Here is a 21,771-nt window from a genome sequence, read left to right as displayed (position 1 = left end):
CCCTTTTTGGAATCTGACACTCTAAAAAGACATAAAAAGAGATGAAGGTTTAGCTGTTTCTGGAGGAACGGATAACATCAGAAAGACATCAACAGGTAGTTTTGTGTGCAAACAGGTAGTTTGTACACACATACACATGTTTTTATTTATATGTATGCATGCACACAGGTGAATAACTACTGTAAGCTTTCTGAGCATAGAACAATGTGATTCTGAGCCCGCCTACTGTCACTATACTTACAACAATAAATATATACAAAAACTGACTACAGAAAAACACAGATATTCATTACATATAGATTGGAAGAGCAGCACTGCACTTAGAATAAATCAACACAGCTCAGGTAATTCCCTTGTATGGTTCAGCTAGCAGCCATCTAAAAATTCATTAACTCCAGCCAGTTTTGAGGAACATGCCCTGCAGTATCCACCACTGAATTTAATGAAGTGCAGATATGTTATTGATTTACAGTCCAAATAATCATGGTCCCCAACAAGCTTTGGAAAATGTCACTTTTTTATGACTTCAACAAGGCTATTTCTTGCAGGGTCCGGTAAACAAGTTCAGTTTTCTCTTTTTTTGCCTTTATGAAAATCTTGACATGACTTAATGGAGTGTGAAATAAGAGAGAGCTCTAGGGAGGGATGGGGCTGGAAGGGTGGTAAGCAGAGAAAAGAAGGCTTGTGGAAGGATTATTTATGGGCTTTATTTAGCAGACAAAATTTTCCTTAGACAGGAAGAAATACCGCAGCTAAATACCTTGTTTTCATGGAAACTATGCACAGGGAATTGAATTCATGAGGTTGAAGAAAATAAGAACAAGTGAAAAGAGGACAATGATAAAGAAGCAATCAGATGCTCACGATCTCCAGCTACTGTTGCTTTACCTAGCTAATCACAGGTCTGCCCAGTTTGAAACCAATTTTATTACCAAGTTATAGCATGCTATGTCATTGAGAAATGCCTACTGAGTAGATGAGATACCCAGCTGTACCGGCATACTAGCTAAGAAGCAAATGACTGCAGAGGAGATATCCAAATCTGCTCCTTTGTCCAAACGGTACTGCTTTGTGCATTTTATGGAAGAGGGAAAAACTGAATATCAAGAAAGTGTTTAAGTCTCAATCCCCATTTGACATTCTGTCTTCAAATGCCAAGGATCCTAGACTCTCCAGATACAGCTGCACCGCAAATAAAGGACTTCATGTGACAAATCCAAGTACGCTCATGGGACACTAGGCAAGGATAATAAGGAGATACAGCCAAACTCTCACTCCCACCTGTCTCACCTGATCTTCAATACATCATTCATCAAACCCAAGCACACAACAACCACTGCAATTGAGACGGAAGGATTCCCCTGCCTATCAGAACAAAAAAGCACTAAAAAAGAAGTGGTTCATTTTGAACTACTATCTTCCTCAGACCTCTGGTGCTGTGATTTAAATATCATAGCAAGGGGTATGAATAATATAAAGATATCTGCGATCACTTCTTAATTTTCAGGGTTAAGCACATAAACCTCCACAATGAAAGAGTTCATAAGTCAGTGAGATAGAGGAAGTACCCTTAGTACAAAGAAACAAAACAAATTGCTTCATCAAATAGAAGAGTAGGAACCAAGAGTATAAGATGCAAAGTCCAATTAAATATTTTCTTTATAATCACCTCCTCAAGCTAATGCCTCAGTAGTTAAGTACAATTCAGGCGTTATAACTGGGCATCCCTTAACAGCTGCATGTATCAATTATCTGTGCTGATGCATTTATTTCATTGCTGATGCATGACTTCAGCACTTTCTTTTAGCACATACCCATTTTTCATTTCACCACAAGGCTGCGGACATCTGAAGCTTGCAGCTTCGCTGCAAGTCTGGTATATTTATTACACATTCTTATTTACAGCAGCCCTACCATGGTTGTATTAGAACACCATGAGCACTGCTAAGAGATAGGTATCTTAGGGAATCAAAAGACACTGTATTTCTGCTGTAGCTCTTCTTCTGACTGGTCAGCTGAGAAGTCAAGATACCCAATGTTAGATGAACTGGGAGGGAAAACTGTTTTCATATTTAATTTCATTTTAAGCAGCAAAATTAAGACCTTTAAAGTATCTATTACTTTTATTAGTCTTTGTTAAAGCACAAATGTAGCAAATCACTTGGAATCCATGCAAAGGAAAATACCAAGGTGACAGGTACTAGAAGAACACAAAGTATTTTTATTTTACAACAGTACATAGAGGCACTACCTGTGATCAGGACTGCACAGAACTAGGTCCTGTGCAACTGTCTAGGGGGAAACAGTCTCTGCCTTGAAGAGCCCATCAATAAAACTGCACTTGATGGCTACCAGAAAAAAACCTTTCCATTTCACTCTGGAGGTTTCATGTGAAGGGAGATTCATTGTTAATCACAGAATCATAGAATGGTTTGGGTTGGAAGTGACCTGAAAGATCACCTCGTTCCAACCCCCCTGCCATGGGCAGGAACACTTTCTACTAGACCAGGTTGCTCAAAGCCCCATCCAGCCTGGCCCTGAAATTAAAGAAATGTTGAAAACACACTACAAAAGAATGATTTAATTTGAAAAAATCTACTTATAGTTAACTGGGTGGTTTGAATCTGCATCAGGAGAAAGCACTTTCCCCCTTGGAAGCAAGGTAAAACCAGCCATTACTGGGAACTGACCATCCAAGGCTGTCTGGTTTAATGGACTCAAGCTACTTGTATTTTGCTCTGCCACACAGACAGGACACAGTTATCATATTTTTCAGTAAATCCCTGGGGAAAAAAAAATAAATCTAAATGGACAATCCTGAGTTCTAAACATAGCTCTGGCTGGGAAACATCCAGTTGGAGATTGCTCCTCTTTAAAATCTTGACCATTAAGCTTCAAGGACCTCAATAACCTTCAGGAAATGGAAGTGTTTCCATTAAACACTATTAAGGGTAAATCAAAATTACTGAGGTTTCTCTAAATAATTGAATATGATCCAATTCAATGGCCCAGGACTAAAGTAAAATGTTTAGTAGAGCGCTCTAAAAAGCATGAGAGATTGTATTTCACTTCTCAAACTAAAAACACATGCAGTTCAAAACCACGTTTGATTTCACATCAGAGCTAATTTTCCCCCCCTTCCCCCCCCCCCCCCAATCATGCCACTCATTACTTTAAAGCAGTCATCTCTGGAGCACAATCAAAAACCTTTTAAACTTCTGTGGAAAAATATTTGCCTCCCCCCAATTATGATCCTCTCTGGTACTCTTTTCGGGCTAACGTGTTTATGGAGTGAGGTAGAATCTCTGTAAACTATTTTATAAGCATTATTCATCACTGAAAACGTTCCATTTGTTTTCCAAATAGGAATAGTAATACAAGGAGGCTCCTGTTTTGTTTATGCGACCTGCATTTCCATAGCAGATTAACTACATTTTTAAAAATATCAATGCCAAGGGCAGAAAGCCAAAAGAATTAAAATAATAAATTGTCCAGCTGGACAATGGTTATTTACATCTATTTCTATATAAGTTACATTTCCATGAGCTAATAAAAAAGAGAGGAAACTGAATTCTTAATTTTTTGTCAAACCTAGGAGCACTGTGCTATTTAGAAGCCTCAAGGGAATCACCCAAAAACCCCAAAGCATAAGGCATCTCTTCCTAATTGGGCTGATTTTCAGAGGAACTGGAAGGCTGTAACTCCAACTGAAACTGATGGGAACAGCTTGCTGTGTGGACACTCAGGACACTCCAAAAATGAGGTCCAGTTGAGCTCCAACTCAACTCCTGTTCCTTTCATGTGTTAACACTTTGTTGCCATGCTTTAAATAGAAGAGGCAGAGAAAGCTGTGGCTTCTATCAGGAACTTACTTCTCACCTTAAAAACAAAGAAGAGTTTCCCACATTGCCACCTTCCATGATTTTACTGCAAGTCTGCGGATATTTGATATTCTTCTGAAAGCTTTACCATCTTGAAGTATACCACTGGATAAGAATGTCTGGATAAGAAATGTATTTAAGAAATACATTTCTATTCCTCAGTTGATTTTATTTTCCTGTCATGAACTTTAATCCAGTCTTGTAATTTAGGGCCATGAACGAAAAGATTTCTGACTCATGATTTTTCATTGCTTGGGGCTGGCAATCGTGACGTTTGGTGACTCTGATAATTGCTTGGATTTCAGGTCCTGAACGAGAGAAAACAGAACACAAGCTCCAGCATCATGCAGTCATTGGTTCCTAATTAGATCTTCTCTTTCAAACACAATTAACTTTGTGCAAAATGGGATAACAAGTCATCATAAGACCAATGAAGAAAACAGTCCCACAACTAACCACATTTTTGTAGTTAACCCTTACGTATGTTAGCATCTTAGATTCCTAACCAGCACTAGCAAGCACTCCTGCAACTCAGACACACTATCTGTCCCTGAAATACCCCAGATATCTGGTCTTGAGGAGTCACCAGCCATATTCATGTTCAAAGGTTTCCTGGTTTTCTACTGCCAGCTTAGACAGAGACACATCCTGATTTCAGTTGAAGCTATTTGATTGTATTCCTACAACCATTTACAGACCCTGAAACTTAAGATCTTAACTGATCTCAGACTAAGCACAGGGCTCCAGAAAATCCAGCCACGCAATTGCTTTCCTATTGTCTACCACCTCCAAAATGAAGGGAGTACTCATCTGCTTTAGGAAGCTGTGATGACACCTAATTAAAGCTGGGAGGTAACTGTTAAATTGTTTGATAGAAAGTCCAGTCTTAAGTGTTTTGCAGATTAACTGCAATCATGTTATATACTTAATTGGCTCCAAAACATTAACAGGACCCAAGAACCATTCTATTTCTCAGAATTTGCCAGTCCTTTCACTGTGAACAGATATTGACTGATACAGAGCTATTCCAACTAACACTTCCCTCTACTTATTTTCCAAGAAGGAAGCATCTTACAGTGATGATTATCCAAGCCTAGGTACCCCAGGGCTATGCAAAAGGAAACTGCAAAGGATGGATATGGGGCCTCCGCATTAGGTCTCCTCTGGAGCATAGAATTTAAGCCTAAAGCACAGCTGCTTCAAAAGCACTTGTGCGTGGAGTTTTCCTCCACTTTGCTTCTGAGAACAATAAATGCTTGTGCAGTCCCTATGTACACACACACTTCAGGAGCTTGGAAGCAAGAGCACACAACATGAGGTACACACCAACAAGACAAACAGGGCAGAAACAGTTCAAAGATACTTATTGCACCAGGTCAGCAACTCTTTGAATGAGATTTAAAAACCCCACACTCTTTAAAAAGTCTCTGAAACAAAAGTGACAGGACTTCCAGTCTCACATCCTCAAAACCACCACACAGGCTAACATCGCTGGCATCAAGTCGACAGAGTACGTGAGTACCCTGACAGGGAACACTGGCAGACTGCACGTAACATGCACACAGGTTAAAATGGACAAAACAGTGTGTTCATATTGTGTTCCTCTTCAGGTAGAGCAAATAAGAAGACATTTTCATCCCCATCCTGGAGTCCAGCTCTGATGTAACACAACCTGTCCCGAGTCTAGATTGTATTCTAGTCTTGTTGCACTGAAGCTGAAGGAGCTACTTCACAACTTAGAAGAGCATGAGAGAAACCGGACTGAGAAGAAGGCATACGAAACCATTTACCTACCACCTGGCACATCATGCCTATAGACCTGGAAGTCATCCACAAAGGAAAGGATGGACCCTGCAGAGTTGGCCAGGTGCACGCACGGCACTGCACAGCTCCTCACCCATCCACCTCCTCACGCACCCTCCACTACTACCACAGGTTTTGCAAGCAGTTGCTTCCACAGAGGACTGGACTGGTCGCTGGGCAAGTCAGCACTCGGTTTGTGTTCAGGCAAGTGTCTGTTCACGCTGGGACAGTAGATGTCAGCTGAAAGGGCTGAGGCCATCTCTCCAATGTATTACTCACACAAAGAGCACTGCTTCAAGGACCGCTTACTAGTGTAAATTCATTATATCACAAGCTCCCCCCAGTGCAGCGATCACATCCTTCTTTTGTTTAAAGGGCTGCATGCATGACTAAACGCAGTCACAGATAATGTATAAACACCTTCATTTAATATTCAGATCCAGCTCTGCAGTCAAACCATGTTACCTTTCCCAACGCATTACTGGACAGATCATGACATGGATTTTGTTTTTCTTTTTTTAGATCTGTGATATTTAAACACAGCATTACTCAGAAAAAACGGTAATTTTCATCAGCTAATAAGAGAAGAAAAGCAATACACATAATGGAAAAGGAAACAACAAAACCTGAGGTTAATGCAGCTCAGTCAAGGGGACAGGCTTGTCTCCTAGGCTGAGCAAGCCAAGTTCTCTAGTCTCCTCCGATTCCTCTGTTCCTCTTCTCTACACATCCAGGCTGGAAGGGACCAGCACATGGAACTGCAGGTTCTGCAGCAAGTATTCTCACCAAATCTATCAAGATAGAACAGTAACTTAACATTCAGAAATAGCAAATTTTCTGCTTGGGTTTAAAAGGGGGGAGACATTTCTGGTCTGTAAGTCTGGTCTAGATAAAACACAGCTTTAGAACAGATTTGGAAGGCAAAGATAATTAGATGACACTGAGGTAAGGAAAAATAAATACTTCCAAATGCCCCTGAAGTGAGGGACTGTAACCAAGACTGGGAGTAAATCAAATTATATTAACAACTGGAAACGGGAAGAAACAGCGCACATCAAGTAACCAAAGTATACCAGAAAAGATACCCAAAGTATCAAGAAAACAGAAGATAAGAGTTTTGTTGGGTTTTTTTGATGGAGGAGCTTCAATGCCTTACAGAATTTGAGTTTGGTTGCTTTGCTTTCTAGTTTACAAGTGGTTTGGTCACTTGCATCAACATCTCAGTATCAACAGGAATGCATGATGCAATTCAGGGAGGTGCTTGGATCTACAGGTCTTCCCTTCCTTGACAGCAAAAAAACTCAGTAGTATGATAAAACCAGAGAAAGCTGCCTGAAACATCAAATCCAAACCTATGGCCTACTCCCGGTTGACTTGAGTTCAAGTTCAGACACTTGAGCAGATTGGCACTGCCGCTGGCAGGCAGCCTGTTAACAAGATGAGGTGTCCTTAGAGCTTAGAAACAGGCGGTGCAGTTGTGAGGCTCTAGACCAAATAAAAGCCTCTCGCTGCAGCGCACCAAACAGCACTTCTTTTGTGCAACTCCTTCTCTATCATCACCCGGGCAAAAGAGAAGAAATGCGGCTGCCTCAATAAAATACCTACATATATAAATACTTTACATGTAATGCCCATAATGCTCAAAGGAGGAATACCCCCACAGGGATGAGGGGACTCTTTTTGAAGCCATCTAGTGGCATCACACTGATCACTTTGGCTATGAGGTTCACTAGACACGCACCAAACACAGCTATGAGGAATGTCACTGCTGCAGCTATTGCCTTTCCTCCAGCATGAAGGGCTCCAAAGAAAAATCAATACGAGCTGCTGATGTGGGAGGAAAGGAACAGACAACGGTGATACTCCTGCAATAAACCCATCCACTTCCCAGCACAGCTCCTGTGCAAACCCAGGTGGGTCCCCAGGGAGGTCTGGTGGCACAATTCCCAGAGACAGCGACAGAACCCCCCAACTCTCTGTTCTCCACTCACATCCCAAGGAACACGTGCAATGCAGACCTGCAGTCCTCAAAGAAGGTTTAGAAGAAGCCTAAAGCATAACATTAAATACCATTCTACAGCTCAAAATCAGAACTGGCCTTTCCATTTCAGCCACAAAGGGATTCTGTACATTTTAATTAATGGGTTTAATTACTGGTAGCAGATTTATTATTCAGGCCAAAAAACCCTTTTCGTGCAGTTCATCCCTTCCTTAGTTCAAATAAAAATCTCATTGAAAAGCCAAGTTCTGCACATTTGACAGTGCCCAAGTTACCATTTTTACTCACGTTTACTGCCAACCTTCCCCCAAAACGCAGTAACTACATTCACTTTGACAAGCAGGCATGCTGGATTTACATCTAAACAATACACATTTTGATTCTGGCACATCCCAGCTCTCAATAGTCCACCTGAAGTCTATGGCAATTATTTTACAGCATAGGAATTCAGTATTACTTCATTTAATACACTCAAAATATTTATTCAAAGAGAACAAACCACAGAGACTCATTTCAAACAATATAAAAATACCTTTAAATTATAAACCAGGCCAAGCACAATCAACTCCTATGAACAATAATTTAATTACGAGACAATTCAAAGTTCACATTTCCTTTAAAACAAACATGCAGTGAATGTTGAACCTTTTGTACAATCCCAGTTTTTATTTGTCAGCATCCTTGCTACTCTTAAGTAATAATTACACCAAACAAAACAACACACTGCTAACTTCACTGAGGGAGATATTGTCTGGACAAAGTTTGTCTGCAGAGTAGTTATCAATTTATCTTTAAAAACAAGACATTAAAAATATACTCTACTTTTAATTACTATTATTACAGGAGCAATGTCCTTCTGGCAACAAAACCCATTCATCAAGCATCAAGTATGCACCGTGTATACGGCTTGCTTTAAGTGGTTTTTTTTCTAGGAGAAGGCTCCCCATACACTCCCTTTTCTTTTCCCCCCTCCAATGAATAATGCATACAAATGGAGCATACAGTTTGAGCAACCAGGGGCAGTTATTGCAGCTCTGCACACAGAGTAAACAAGAATAAACAAAAACTGCATTAAACAAATGTCCTGGTGACCAATGCTGTCGCAATGAACAGAGTCCAGCCACCCATTCCGCCATGGGTGCAATAACTGGGATGAATGGCAGAGAAGGAAGATAAGTCTGCAGAAGCTTTTTCCCAAGTTTCTCTTTCCGATATTGCTGGAGGCACATGGACCTTGCAAAGTGGGCAGAAGCCCCTGCCTGTGCCCTGCTGAAGGCACCAGCTCTGTAAAGTGTTCTTGGCTGCACCAGTTCCTCAGGGCTACCTTGCTGAGCAGATAGGACAGTTCATCACACTTGCATTAAATAAATCCACTGGAAATGAGACAGCTCTTTGAAAAACATCGAAATGCTGGTTTCAAAGATGAGATTGAAAGTGTCTGAAGGGCTTTTTTTTTTTGGACAACATAAAGACTGTTATTAAGCACAGTTTGAGTTGGCTTTGTACATCTGAAGTAAAGATTTCCTGATCTGGCACATTTCTAGTTTCTGTGAAACCTTCTGTATAATTTTTTCTTTTTTTTGATGAAAAGGGGAAAAGAGAAGAAATATTAAAGAGCAAGTTAATGAAACATCTTGACTGGACACATAAAAGAGACCACTGGGAGAAAACCAGTCCTGTGAGATTCATGACATGAGCTACGTGCCCTTGAAGACATAAAGAACAACACTCGGGTAAACTTGTCTTGAATCCATTTGTGAACAAGGCATGTTGCATTATGTTTGCTTTATGAAGCCGATTTAAACAGGTTTTTAATTCTTTGCTTATAGCTGCACATTACTGTCAGATCTAAAGATGGGCAACCACGCAGAAAAAGGCTTAGCAAAGCTGCAGGTAGTTTTCAGACAAATGTATTAAGTGTAATGCACTGGACTGGAAAACCCTGCTTGCTGGTAAATACACATCAGATAACTGCAGAGACAGACAGAAGAAAAGCTTCCTTTTTCTTCCCCCTTTCTCTCAGAAGTGTAAAAGCTGTAAAGGGCTAGTATTCCTGGTGAGAACATGACCAGCTATGAAAACTTGACAGAAGCTGGTGAAAGGAAGGATGCAGGAGGAGAGCGAGAGCATTCTCCTTGGCCTGCAGAGATGGCACTCAGCTAACGAGCAAAGCACGGTCTGTACGTCATGCGATGTCAGCTACTGTTACTAAGGAAACGGCACCAGATAACCCAGGCTGAAAACATCCACATCCAGTTTCTAACAGAAACGCCTGTCCACTAAAGATGCTATGAATAGCCACAGAGCTCGCGTCATTTCATTATACTCTGATTGACAACACAATACTGGTGAAATTCACTCAACAGCAACCTGTAGCCCAAAGGAATTTGGAATTTTTGTCCCAATGTGGCACACATTAACCACACTGCACAGTCCAAACTGAACAGCTACGGCTCTGAATCAGAGCGCCAGATCTTTTAGAAATCAGATAGGATGAAAGAGTAACTGGAATGTAACTAGGTTATAAACTGGGATGAGAACAAATACAAAAACACCTGCATTCATTGCTTCCCCACAAGGATGAAAACGTCTGCACCCTTTTCCTTCTCCTAGATTGCACAGGTAAAGACTACAGATTGTAAGCAGAGCCACTGTCGTTACAACCATTCTCTCCCACTGGATGAGTGGAACTGACCCGCACAGAGGCATTATTCCTCCAGGAGCCAGCAAGGGTAGCACGGAACTGCCCTGGGTCCAGAGAACGGCATTTCCTTCAGGAGCTCGCAAAGGTAATCTCACTGCTTCATCCTCTACGCTCAACGTGTCAAGACAGGTAGCACTGAGACAGTCTCCTACCTTAATATACATGTTTTCTGTGGTCTCATTAGGGTGACCTCGGAGCAGTAAAGGGGCCCTCCTACCCACTGGATGCCAACATATCTCCATAGACTCAAATCCCATACAAGTTCCTCTAGATTTGCAAATGAGCCTCACACAACATAAGCTGCTCTTCCATCCAACTGCATCCTATGGACTGAATCCAGGACCATGGAGACACGTTTCAAGGGCTAGCCAGACTGTGAGGAAACCCATTCAGGCTCAACGCCCTGCAGTAATCTTACATGAAAAACTTTCTTCTGCTTAACAGATGATGCACCGAAACTCTGCTCAGCATGGGGCTGAACAGCAAACACTGAGTCTGCCATCTCAGGCTTGGAGCTTCTTGACCTTACAAACCCCATGCACTGTAACACAGAGGCACCTAAGGGTGTGAGAAAAGTGGCACATACTACTTAATTGGCACCTTCAGCCTTTTAGGACCTAGGAAAGCTAGGAAATTTTCAGTTACTGAGGCAGACAGGCCCTGAAAATCAACTACCATGTATTTAAGAGACTCTGGCTAAACTCAGCCTTGCAGGAGAGTAAAATGATTCACAAGAATTCTATATTTATAACAAAGATCCACTGAAAGTGACTCATGTAGTGAGCCAATCTAATTTTAAACAGAAGGGAAAAACCTCTTGAAGAAACATATGAAACTGTAGTGATGGAAGGAAGAGAACTGCACACACAGGAGAGCCCCAGCCAGGTGCTGTTAGCCAAATCTACTGGAAACAGTTTCTCCATTCAATTAGCTAAAGTGATAGCAGAACATTCAGCTTCACCTACTTCTGGTTTAGAGTTAATTAAGTCCTACATTCAAAGCAGCTGCAGGTTGGAATACTTCCTTAGGATAGGTAGGATTGCAGGGCAATAAAAAGGCAGCTCATGGAGAGTTATTAGTTCTTCAGACCCTACAGAATTCAGAACACAAAACCAACTGTAATCACAGTGGGCGGAAGGGAGAAACATTAAGAAGATTTTACAGTATTCCTAATTTTGGCCAAGCAGATTCTAACAGAAATAGCTGCCACCCCACTAGCCCTTACATCAACACTGCAGCACATCTTATGGAATATAATTTCAAAAACAGAGAAAAGACACACAACACTAGGAGCTCTCTAGATCGAACAGGCAGCCTGCAGCAAGGGCACTGGCTCAGGGTTCCTTCAGCTGCTCCTATCTTGGGACCATTTTCCTCAGTTACTTTTTCTCCTCTGTATAGTACAGATACACAGTAGATAAAAGGGGAATATTTAACATAACCGCAACCTAAATGGAGGAAAAGGCTACAGTCTATATTAATAGCAATAAAACATTAGCCAGAAAACATGCCCGATCTTGCGTTCCTGCACTGAATACATAGGGATGAATAAATTCTCCTAAGCTGTATGTAAAAGATAACTTGGAAACAGCAAGCAGGCTAGTGAAAGATTAGCCTTGCATACATAATAACCACGCACCACAGAGCAAGTTGGAATCTCAATGTTGCGACAGGAAAAGGTTACTATTCTCTGGCTTTGGCTTTCAGTAACACACGTCAATGCTGCTTTGTCTAAACAGTCCACTTATCTCCAAAGCCAAACCTAGCTTCCACTCTTCTTAACCTCTCCACTGTCATCAACACATAACTGGGTATGCTTGGCTGCAAATGCTCCATTCTGTGAAATCCAGAAGTGTTTAGATGATGGCTGTTCTCCAATCATTCTCAGCATCGCTCCCAGTTAAGTCTTCAATTTGAAGCATGAAGAGAAAGCAGCCAAGAATTCACAGGCCAACACACATATTTACAATTGTACATAGCTTTAATTCTCAGCAGCATCTTGCTGTGATGTTTCTCCACACACCAAAGTCTGATGAATAGTGTTAAATTTTTATTGGCCCTAGTAAATTATGGGCTAGATTTCAGAACTGTTGGACAAGTATTCAACAGTTCCTTCTCAGGCACTGAATGAAGTGGCTAAGTCTCCAAAGGAGTAAGTACTTGGTGTGAACTTTCAGGAGCTGACCTCTACTGAGAATCCAGCATTGGACCATTCTTTATCCCACCCACCCACCCAGGGTTTGCTTCACTCCATCATCACAACATACACACACAGCAGTCTAAGTCTGCAGGGACCAGGCAAACCACCACCAAATTTTAGAATTTATTCAGACTTTGATTGATTCAGAGTTCTGAAACACAGCTGCCCTTGGTATATGTGATGTTATCTCCAAAGAAATTTTATGTTCTTGCTAATTCTTGGTAATACAACTTCCAAAACACAGTCACGAGGAAAAGTCACCAACATAATGGCTCACTGATTATATTAAAAAATAAACAAGAATGTCCACAATGTCAAAGCCTAGACCTCAATCTCTCAAATGCACCATTTATGTAATACAGCATCCAATGCACAGTGGAGAGCAGAGAAGCATTGTGAAGATCTGAAACATGCCAATTAGCCAGTGGCATGATGCTGCCTAGAAAAGTCACTGAGATTTCCACTGTTTGTCTTCTTTTAAAAAAGGCAACAGCTCTTTCAATGACTTTTTGGGCTGGATTCTGTCACCTATACTCAAAATGAGTCACCTAATTCTTCAAATACATTGAGACAACTTACAGAACAAAGTACTTTCAGCTGAAGGAAGCTGCCAGATTTTAACCCATGACTGTGAAAACTTGATCTTTTGGCAGTTATTCTCTGGGTTGTATCTTATCTCCAAATATGTATTATTTAACCTATTAGTGCTTCCTAGTAAATCACCTTGTCATTTAATAAGAGTTACTTTCTTATCTGTAATGTACACGCAGATGTAGCAATTGTAAAGAAAAGGTGACATGGGCCTGAACTCCATGATTTCTAATATTTAAGTCCCTGCATTTAACCTCTGACAGCAGAGAAAATACATTTCCATAGAAAAAGTGAGATTATGTAGTATTAGCTCTTTTGTGTCATTTACCACATAAGGCGATGATGTGACTGCTGTCTTCATGGACAAATTTCCGGGTGACAGCTTCTTCCATGATCTGCTTTACCTAAAATAAATAGAAAGAAGTGATTGTAAGATCCCAACAAAAACCAGCACAGCACTTGCGAGTTTCAGTTTCAACCTTTGCTTGCCCTTTCCCCATCACCAAAAGGCTAAGGAGTCACACAAATTACATGTTGCAGGGAAGGAAGAATAGAAGCATTTAAGGAGGGAAAGGAAGGACAAACCTGAGCCGCTTTTCATGGGATGAGAGAACCTCTGCTAGAACAAGGACAAGTCTATTTGGGGCATGCCCCTATAAAAGGCTGAATTATTTCAGAGTGTGCAGAGTGCCCTCCAGAGAACTTCTTCATCAGAAGTTCCAAAGGGCTGTGCAAAACTTTTTATATGATTCATCCTTGGCCTTCCTGCATATAGTTACTTCTGCTCATGAAATAAGATTACGTATTGCCAGGTCCTCTTTCCATTTGTGGCCTTCTGCTCTTTTTCAAGCACAAAGAATCCCTGAGCTACACAGGCATACATCCCAAGAGAGGTTTACAGCAACCTTTCCCCCATTTGGGGACTTTACATGCCACAGTAATTACAAATTATGTTCTCAAAGCTCTGCTGCACCAGACACTATACAAAAATAATACAGTACCCATAGAGAAGACTGTGCCCTCAGTTTTCACTTCTAGACAGAATTTAATAATAACAGCAAATAAAATTACATTAATCACACTTCTTACTGATTTAAAACAAAGTTCCTCTCCAGTTTCAAGGCTGATGTGTCAAGTTCCAGAGGGAATTCATTGCAGATTACTGACTTTCAAAAATTAAGGAAGACGACAGACAAATCTTACAGTTAGGCTCTTGAAGAGAGGCTGCAGTTACCCTCCATTCATCTGCTAGCTTATTCCTCTCCCAGTGGCTTCCTCAGCCTGATACCAGATGAAAACTATTTGCCTCAACCAACTCATTTATCAGACACTCCTTTCTTCCTGGCCACAGAGCACTTGCTTTTCCAGATACAAATCCACCATCATTTTTGGCTTCTCTCATTTAGTGAGCTATAATTACAGGGTTAGGGCACTGCCTAAATAAATGCCACATCGCTTTCAATATATGAAAATAAGTGCTACTGTAGCAGAAGATTTAATAAGATACTCTCCTCTTCCAACTTTTTTTTTTTTTTAAACTTGAAAACAATTTTTACAGCAGTCCTGGAATCCAACAAATAGTGAATTATCTGGCAAGTAATCACGTCTGGCTACTCTTTACCAACAAGCTCAGCAGCATGGCCAGCTTGGTCTGAGTGCCAGCGCAAGCTGTAGAGCAATGGGCAGCACCAGCCTGCCGCAGGGGCTAGGTCTGCGTACCTAGGAGACCTCAACCCGTGCTTCTCAGCAGGGCTGGCGACTGTGCATTCAGCTCTCATTAGGCTGCACCTGGTACCCAAGATAACCAGTTTAAAGCTAGCTGGGTTACCACTTCTTTGCAGCACTGACAGGTCCAAAGGTTTGAAGCCTTCCCACTCAGCACTGGAACCAGAAGCTGCAGGTGCAATGCTCGATCAACAGCTGGGCTCTGTACTTGCACTGCTGTGATGATGAGATTGCAGCTGCCTACGAAGGTGCCTTCTCCAGTTTGGAGGGCTTCCTCCTCCAGTAAGATCATTTGCGAGGCCAATTCTGGATGCTATAATCAAGCATGCCTTCCCCCGATAATCATCCTGAGGTACCTCCATGCCTACTCCTACACTCCCCACCCGGGCTGGCAGCAGTCTGCAGCTCCAGCTCCAGCACTTGCTGCACGAGTCTTTCAACACATGGCGTTCTCCTCGCCCCAAATTCTGGATCAAGTTGATCCGACAGAATTTGGGCTTCTTATCAAACAGGAGCCCTCTGGGTTGCAAAGAAAACATTGGAGGGGGAAAGCAAACATGTAAGAGGCTTTGGAAGTAAGAACACATTTTATACCTGAGGACTTCAAAGCAAGTCTTCTGCACTTCGTAAAACCTGGCTCGCTATTCACATACTGAGGCTTGACAACATAAACTCCTGACAAGATGCTTTGTTTCTTTCCTGTGGCATTTCTGACATGGCTATTAGAACTTTGGACCTTACAGTAAAGCAGTGGGAGGTGGAGGAGTAAGAGGATATCAAGAAAGAAGCAAAGGTGTGAGAAGGTCTCACGGATGGGAACTCACACACGAAGCATCTGGATTACCCTGTTTATCCATGAATCCCCTTCTCACATTTTTATTCACATCATTGTTGATTTACAAGCTTGATGTCTGTTTGTCTTTGCAGGAACCCAATAAAACTTGTTCTAAACCTCACCTAGGCATTTGAAATCATCTAGACAATAGCACCTAGGCAGACCGCAGCTCAGCAAAGGGAAGGGGACAGGACAGCTGCGCAGCTCTGCCTGTTTAAATTCCAGCTCAGACCTTGACCTGCATTTTCACACGTGGGAGGCAGCATGTTCCGGCAAACACAGCTTGCAGTGGAAGCACAGAGACGATGCCATCCACTGCCTCCAAGCCAACTCATCTCTGTGCCTCAGCCGACCCATCTGTGAAAGAAGGAGAGTGACCCAACCTTTGCAAGCTGTTCTGATTTCACTGGATGAAAACTGTATTTAATCTACAAAATGAAAGGCCTGTTTTACAAAAGGGAAAAAGTACCTCTGAGTGCCACTAGCATTAAGGTGGACAGAAGAGGAAGCATGAGAGAGCTGCACCAGGGTAAAGTCATGCACATATGACTCAAGGTCACAGACATGAATTCAGGCACCATTCAGGACTGCAGACTGTGATTTCAGTTTCGGCTCCCCAGAGAACAGTAACTGGAATTCAATTCCTGATGACAGAGAGGAAGAAAAGTCATTTACTATGAGCAAGAGCTCCGGAGCTCAGAAGCCAAATCCCTTCTATCGCACATTTCCCAGGCATCACCCCAATCATTAGTCTTTATTAGCTCAGTATGTTATTTAGATCCCAGTCTGTAGCCCAGGAACAAAAAATTTAAACTGTATAAAAAATTAGGAAGAAAAAGGTTTCAGACGCAATAATCAACCCGACTTTTATACAGCAGCACCATATGGTCAGTCTATCAGCAGATTTTGAATCCAGGACCTCCAGAGCTAAGCAGGATAGACCAGGCAAGCAATCAGTGTCTGTTCCCCACTGCCACTGAATACAGAGCAACCTCTGCACATTTTCTGGAGGGTTAGTGAATGTTATTAGAAAACATTTTCAGGGCATAGACAGTAGATGTGAAGATTCAAAAGCTGGAATGCAGTGCTCTTCAATCCCACGTCATTCCTCACTGCCACGTAATTCAGGGATGTTCCAGGCAAGGAGCTAAATCAAATGTTTCTCATCAAATGGAACCCAAGCCCCCCCCCCCCCCTTGCGATTTTGTGCAGCTCTCTTTGTAGGGAATTATGCTGTTGTGTCTCTGTGTTCTGGGGAGGCACTCGTCAATGAAGCTTTCTGAGCATAAGCCTACACAGACACCCACTTGCAGATACTAGCAGACCTGACCAAAATTCAGATTAATCTCATTAAAAGAAACATCAACAGCCCACCCCCCCACATTCACCCATCCACCTGCACAGGTAAAGAACTCTATTCAGCCTACTGAACTGCTGTTTGTGCAAGGGATGGAGGGCTGCCTCCTCCAGCTGCAGTCAGTGCTCCCTCCATTGCCTTGGAAACATCCCTCCTGTTCTCTGTGCCTCCTTTATAAGATCAATACAGGATCTACTCATCTTAACCAGGCTGTTCATTTACACCTGCCAGGTGGCACAAGCATGCAGAAAAGCAGCAAGTGCATTGACTTCTGTGCATTTCAGTTTCTCCATGAACCAGAAGTAGCACTGCATCAAGGGAACTGCAGAGAGCTTTAACAGCCCTCGGCCACAGACTCAGAAGACATTCTGCTCTCCCTGGAAAAGGTGACAGGCTGTACGTGCACCACGTTTACCAACCACGGGAGAGCAAGGATGGGAAAGCTCTGCCTACCCAAGATCTTAGCATTTGAGGAGTGAAGACTATCCTGGTGGTAGCATTATCCAGGTAAAGCAAAGCAAGCTCCTCAAATAGAACCTGATAAGCATTTGCACAATGTTATAATGGATCACTGCTCTTTCTCTTACATCCTACAACGGCCAAAACTTTCAGAAACAGTCAAACACCGAGCATAGGTCATAATACATCAATTATTTAATAAGTTTCACCAAAGAACAACACAAGAGAAATGCCTTTATGTTTCATTTTTTAATTTTTGTTATAAAGAAGCTTTAAAAATTGAAATAAACTCCCAATTTTGGAGCAACCTTCTGGTATAAGAGATCAAGAAAAGGAAGACTACTAAGACATGACATGCACTGACTATATACTAATTTATTTACAAGCACAGGGCTGGAAGAGACCTACAGATGTTGCCTTCTCCATCCTTCTGCTGAGTTCCTGGTTCGCTTCAATGAGCACAGACAGTTAGGACTTGCCTTACTGCAATTTTGCTAAACTGTCACAATGATGGATTTCTGACCAGGGCTGACCCAGCACATCTCAATGTATCTGCAGCTTTCAGGGTTAGGAACAACGTTTCAAACCAGCACCCCTCTTTCAGAATACAGTTTGCAGCACTTTCCCCAACCATGCATCATGATGGGATGCTGGAGGAGCACCACAGGGATAATGCAGCATCAAAGGAAAAGAACAGTGCTCATAAAATACTGGAATATCCAGGACCACAGTTAAAACCCACAGTATTTTTTCCTCAAAGGAGAAAACCTTATGTCCAGCATCCACGCCTCCTTTAGCTTGTGTAGTTACTGTTCATCTCATTTATTAATTGCTGCTGCCCCACTGACTCTTTGTTACTCTTAATAAAAAACGGGGTGGTGTAAACACAAGCTGTTAAATAAGTAGTATATTTCTGCTCAGAAGTGGTTGCATTTTTGTTGTAAGATACGCAATTGCATTTCTGAAGTGTTCTGAAATTTCTCAGGGCAAAACTGCTAAGGTTATTGTTACCCTGTTTGTTTCACAGCTAGAAAGAGTGTTGTGTTTAAATCCAGAAATGGCAAAACCCCCTCCATTTCAGTAGGTAGAAGGAAATGGCCAGAGAAAAGCCTGTTTTATGAGTCTGCTTGTCACAACAGATTTTCCTGCAGAGAGAGATAAATGTTTGAAACGTGAACTTAGAAGCAGCCTCAGCGTGAATCCCAGTAGAGTTAAATTTTCAAAACACATTACATGTCCTCCTTTCTATTAGAGCCAACAAGATACATTCTTTACCAGTGGGAATTGAAAATCCATCTGAGAAAAAGCAAACAACATTAAATTTTCCCAAAGGAAAAATGCAAAAGTTTCTGCTGAGAGGGAGAGACAAAATAAAAAACTACTTTGCAGCAAGTGACTTTGGAGACAACCATTTTATATTTTACAAAGACAACTGAATTTTAGTAGGCTTGGTGTAAACAACATACAGAAAGAATATGCTTACTCTGAACTCCATTAGATATTGAGGTTACATGAAAATAATTCAATAGGAGGAAGAGCCTGGGTTTAGAGAACAAAGGAAGGGAATGATTGCTTTGAGAATGGGCATGGACTAGCCAAGTTTTCAAAACGAGACCACCAACACACCGTGTGTGTGCAGGTATAAGTGGCTGTGTGAAAAGTCACACAGAATAAAAAATGAGGTTGAAAATTCTATCAGAAGTAGTTAATTACCATCATTAAGGGAAGCATAATCTGGTGGTTGGTATACCAGTGGTTTGCATTCAATTCCTGGCTCCATTCATTGATTGTTTAAAAGAAAAATAAAATCTCAATCTCAGTGTCTCTGACTGCCTCCTGATACCATTTGTCTTAATGTGAGCCGAACAGACAGGGTCCCCTTCTACGGGTCCGTGCAGTGCACAGGCAAGAGGTGTTATCTTAACATGCATACAACCACCAAAGAGCTCTCAGGACTATTTTAGAATGGAAAGCTCTGGGCAACCCCCAAAAAGCCAAGCCAATATAAATCCCCTAAAAAAGCATTTGTGAGGATTTGGAGAAGAAAAAAACAAATCAAAGACAAAACAAAAATGCATTATTCAAGTAATTTAAAAGCTAAAGTCCAATTAAAAACATTTTAGAGACTTTAAAAACAAATTAGCCTCAGATTTTTTAATTATATACCACTTGGTCTCCTTGGCTTGAGCTGGCTTGGATCATGAAAATCCATTTCACTTTCAATCTCGTACATTAGCACAAGATTACAATGTTCAGAGTTGGAAAACATTTCTCAAATTTATTTATATATTTAAACATTAACCCAGGAGACCAAGTGCACACACTTCTAAATCAAACCTTACACTATCTTGGCTCAAAGGTCCTAGTTTAAGTTAAAATTTCTAAATAAAGTGGCAGGTTCATGGCTGCATTAAGCCACAGCATTTAGTAATAGGTAACACCTGCTCAGTGCCCTGCAGCCAGGTGCTAGCTGGGTTGCTCCAGGACACAGTCCTGCAATTTTGTTCACAGATTGTTCTTTACAGGTCTATCCCTACTCTACCACTTCTGGTGAACCTACGCTGACTGAAACATCTGATATTTTCTGGTTTCAACACTAACAAATATTAGGACACCAGATTCAGGCTCAGGAGCCTTGGCCATAGCAACAACTTCTCACCTGAGCTTTAATGAATCCTGCTCTCCAGCTCCTTCTAATTTCCCCAGCTGTGAACTGGGGGAGGGGAAGGAGCAGGAGAATAGTTAGCTTTTTAAAAATACTTTCTATTGCTGTGATGGATAAGCATTACATCTTTGCTTAGCTCCCATGTAAGAACAGGCAGCTACACACGGCTGTTACACAGTCAAGGCCACAAAAATGCAAAATACAGTACTGGGGTGTAAGGGGGAGAGGTGGCCGCTCACTAAGCTGGTAGTTCCACCTGGAGCACGTTCCCGATGGTGCTCTTAGACCAAGGCATGCTTACACCACCAGGCAACTCCTCCCAGAGCACTTTGGCAGGGACCCCAAAAAGTGTCCTGTTGGAGCAGTCTCAGCACAAACCTTGCTCTGCAGTAAGAGCCACTCCACCTAAACGCGAAGCACAGTAGGAACTCTGTCCTGCTGAGCACATCCGACCAGGTAACAGCACCATTCTTTGCGAAGACTGAAGCACCACCCATCCAAATGCAAGTGTGATCTAACGCCACCATCCCCGTTCAGGCACAGGGTGTTCGGTAGCAGCACGTAAGTGTCACACAGCTCTTTGTAAGAGCAACCACCCAAATTAACCCAGCCCTACTCCCCCCTCTCTCAGCACACTTCCTAAAGCGCAGGTATGAACTCCACAGGAGCAGACGCTTCTGCCAGGGCTCAGGCATGTAGGAGCCAACTCAGTTCACCCAGGGGCATCTTGGGACTACCTTTCTTATCACTGATTTTCCTCCTGTCTCCTCCAAAACTCACAGCAAAGGAAAAATTAGTAAAGAACCAGTAACAAGGAAGACATAACCGCAGGGAAATGGAGCTGGGATGATTAGCTCGTTTCAGGCTCCTGCCTCAGATGAACACAGCCCTCACCTGCTGCCGGGGCAGGGATGAGCAAACCCACAGAGAAGCGTCTCTTCTCCCCAGGTTCACTTGGAGAAAACCCAGCGAAGCCACCGACATGTTTCTGGAGCAGCATTACAATGTCAACCTCAACAGCTAGGCTAAGCAGAGCCTTTATTTATTTATTTCAATCGCGGGAAGGTGGCATATTCCACCGCAACAGCACAGAAAAGGTTAAACAGTTGTAGCCGAACAAATCCTCCCCTTCCCATTCATCGCCGCCAGAAGGGAAATCGGGTTTCAATTCAACCCGGCCAAAGCTTTATTTTATTTACTCTAGGCAAACTCTTAACAACCGGCCCGACTGCAAAGGAGATCACACAAATCCGTCCCGCGGAAGGTTCGACCGTTCGCTACCGGCCTCAGCCCGCCGCGGGAGGCCGAGCCCGGCGGGGAGGGAAGGAGGGAGGGAGGGCATGCAGGACGGCCCGAGGCCCCGCAGCCCTCCCGGGCCAGGGGACCCCCGCGCCGCCGGGGGAACCTCCGCCGCCCGGAGCGCGGGGCTCCGTCCACCTCACAGCCCCGGCCCCAGCGGGGAGGACGCCCTGCCCGCCTCCTCCTCCTCCCTCACCTCCTTCTTCACGTTCCACAGCAGCTTCTCCTTCACGGCGTCCGCCGAGCAGCTCAT

General features: G+C 42.6%; 1 protein-coding gene across 2 annotated transcripts in view; it reads right to left on the bottom strand.

Annotated features, from left to right (window-relative positions):
- SGSM2 (small G protein signaling modulator 2) overlaps positions 1-21,771 on the bottom strand; it is a 68,724-nt gene extending 46,953 nt beyond the window's left edge. For both annotated transcript variants that reach the window (XM_010573872.1, XM_010573873.1), the window contains exons 1-2: positions 21,715-21,771; positions 13,507-13,582 (exon numbers count right to left, since the gene is read on the bottom strand). In XM_010573872.1, the coding sequence (XP_010572174.1) occupies positions 13,507-13,582; positions 21,715-21,771 (133 nt within the window). The remainder of the gene's footprint in view (positions 1-13,506; positions 13,583-21,714) is intronic.

Source organism: Haliaeetus leucocephalus, unplaced genomic scaffold (assembly GCF_000737465.1).
Source record: "Haliaeetus leucocephalus isolate CR32 unplaced genomic scaffold, Haliaeetus_leucocephalus-4.0 Scaffold395, whole genome shotgun sequence".
NCBI classification, from domain to species: domain Eukaryota; kingdom Metazoa; phylum Chordata; class Aves; order Accipitriformes; family Accipitridae; genus Haliaeetus; species Haliaeetus leucocephalus.
Note: the sequence above shows the minus strand (reverse complement) of the source record. Positions and strands in the feature narration are given on the sequence as shown.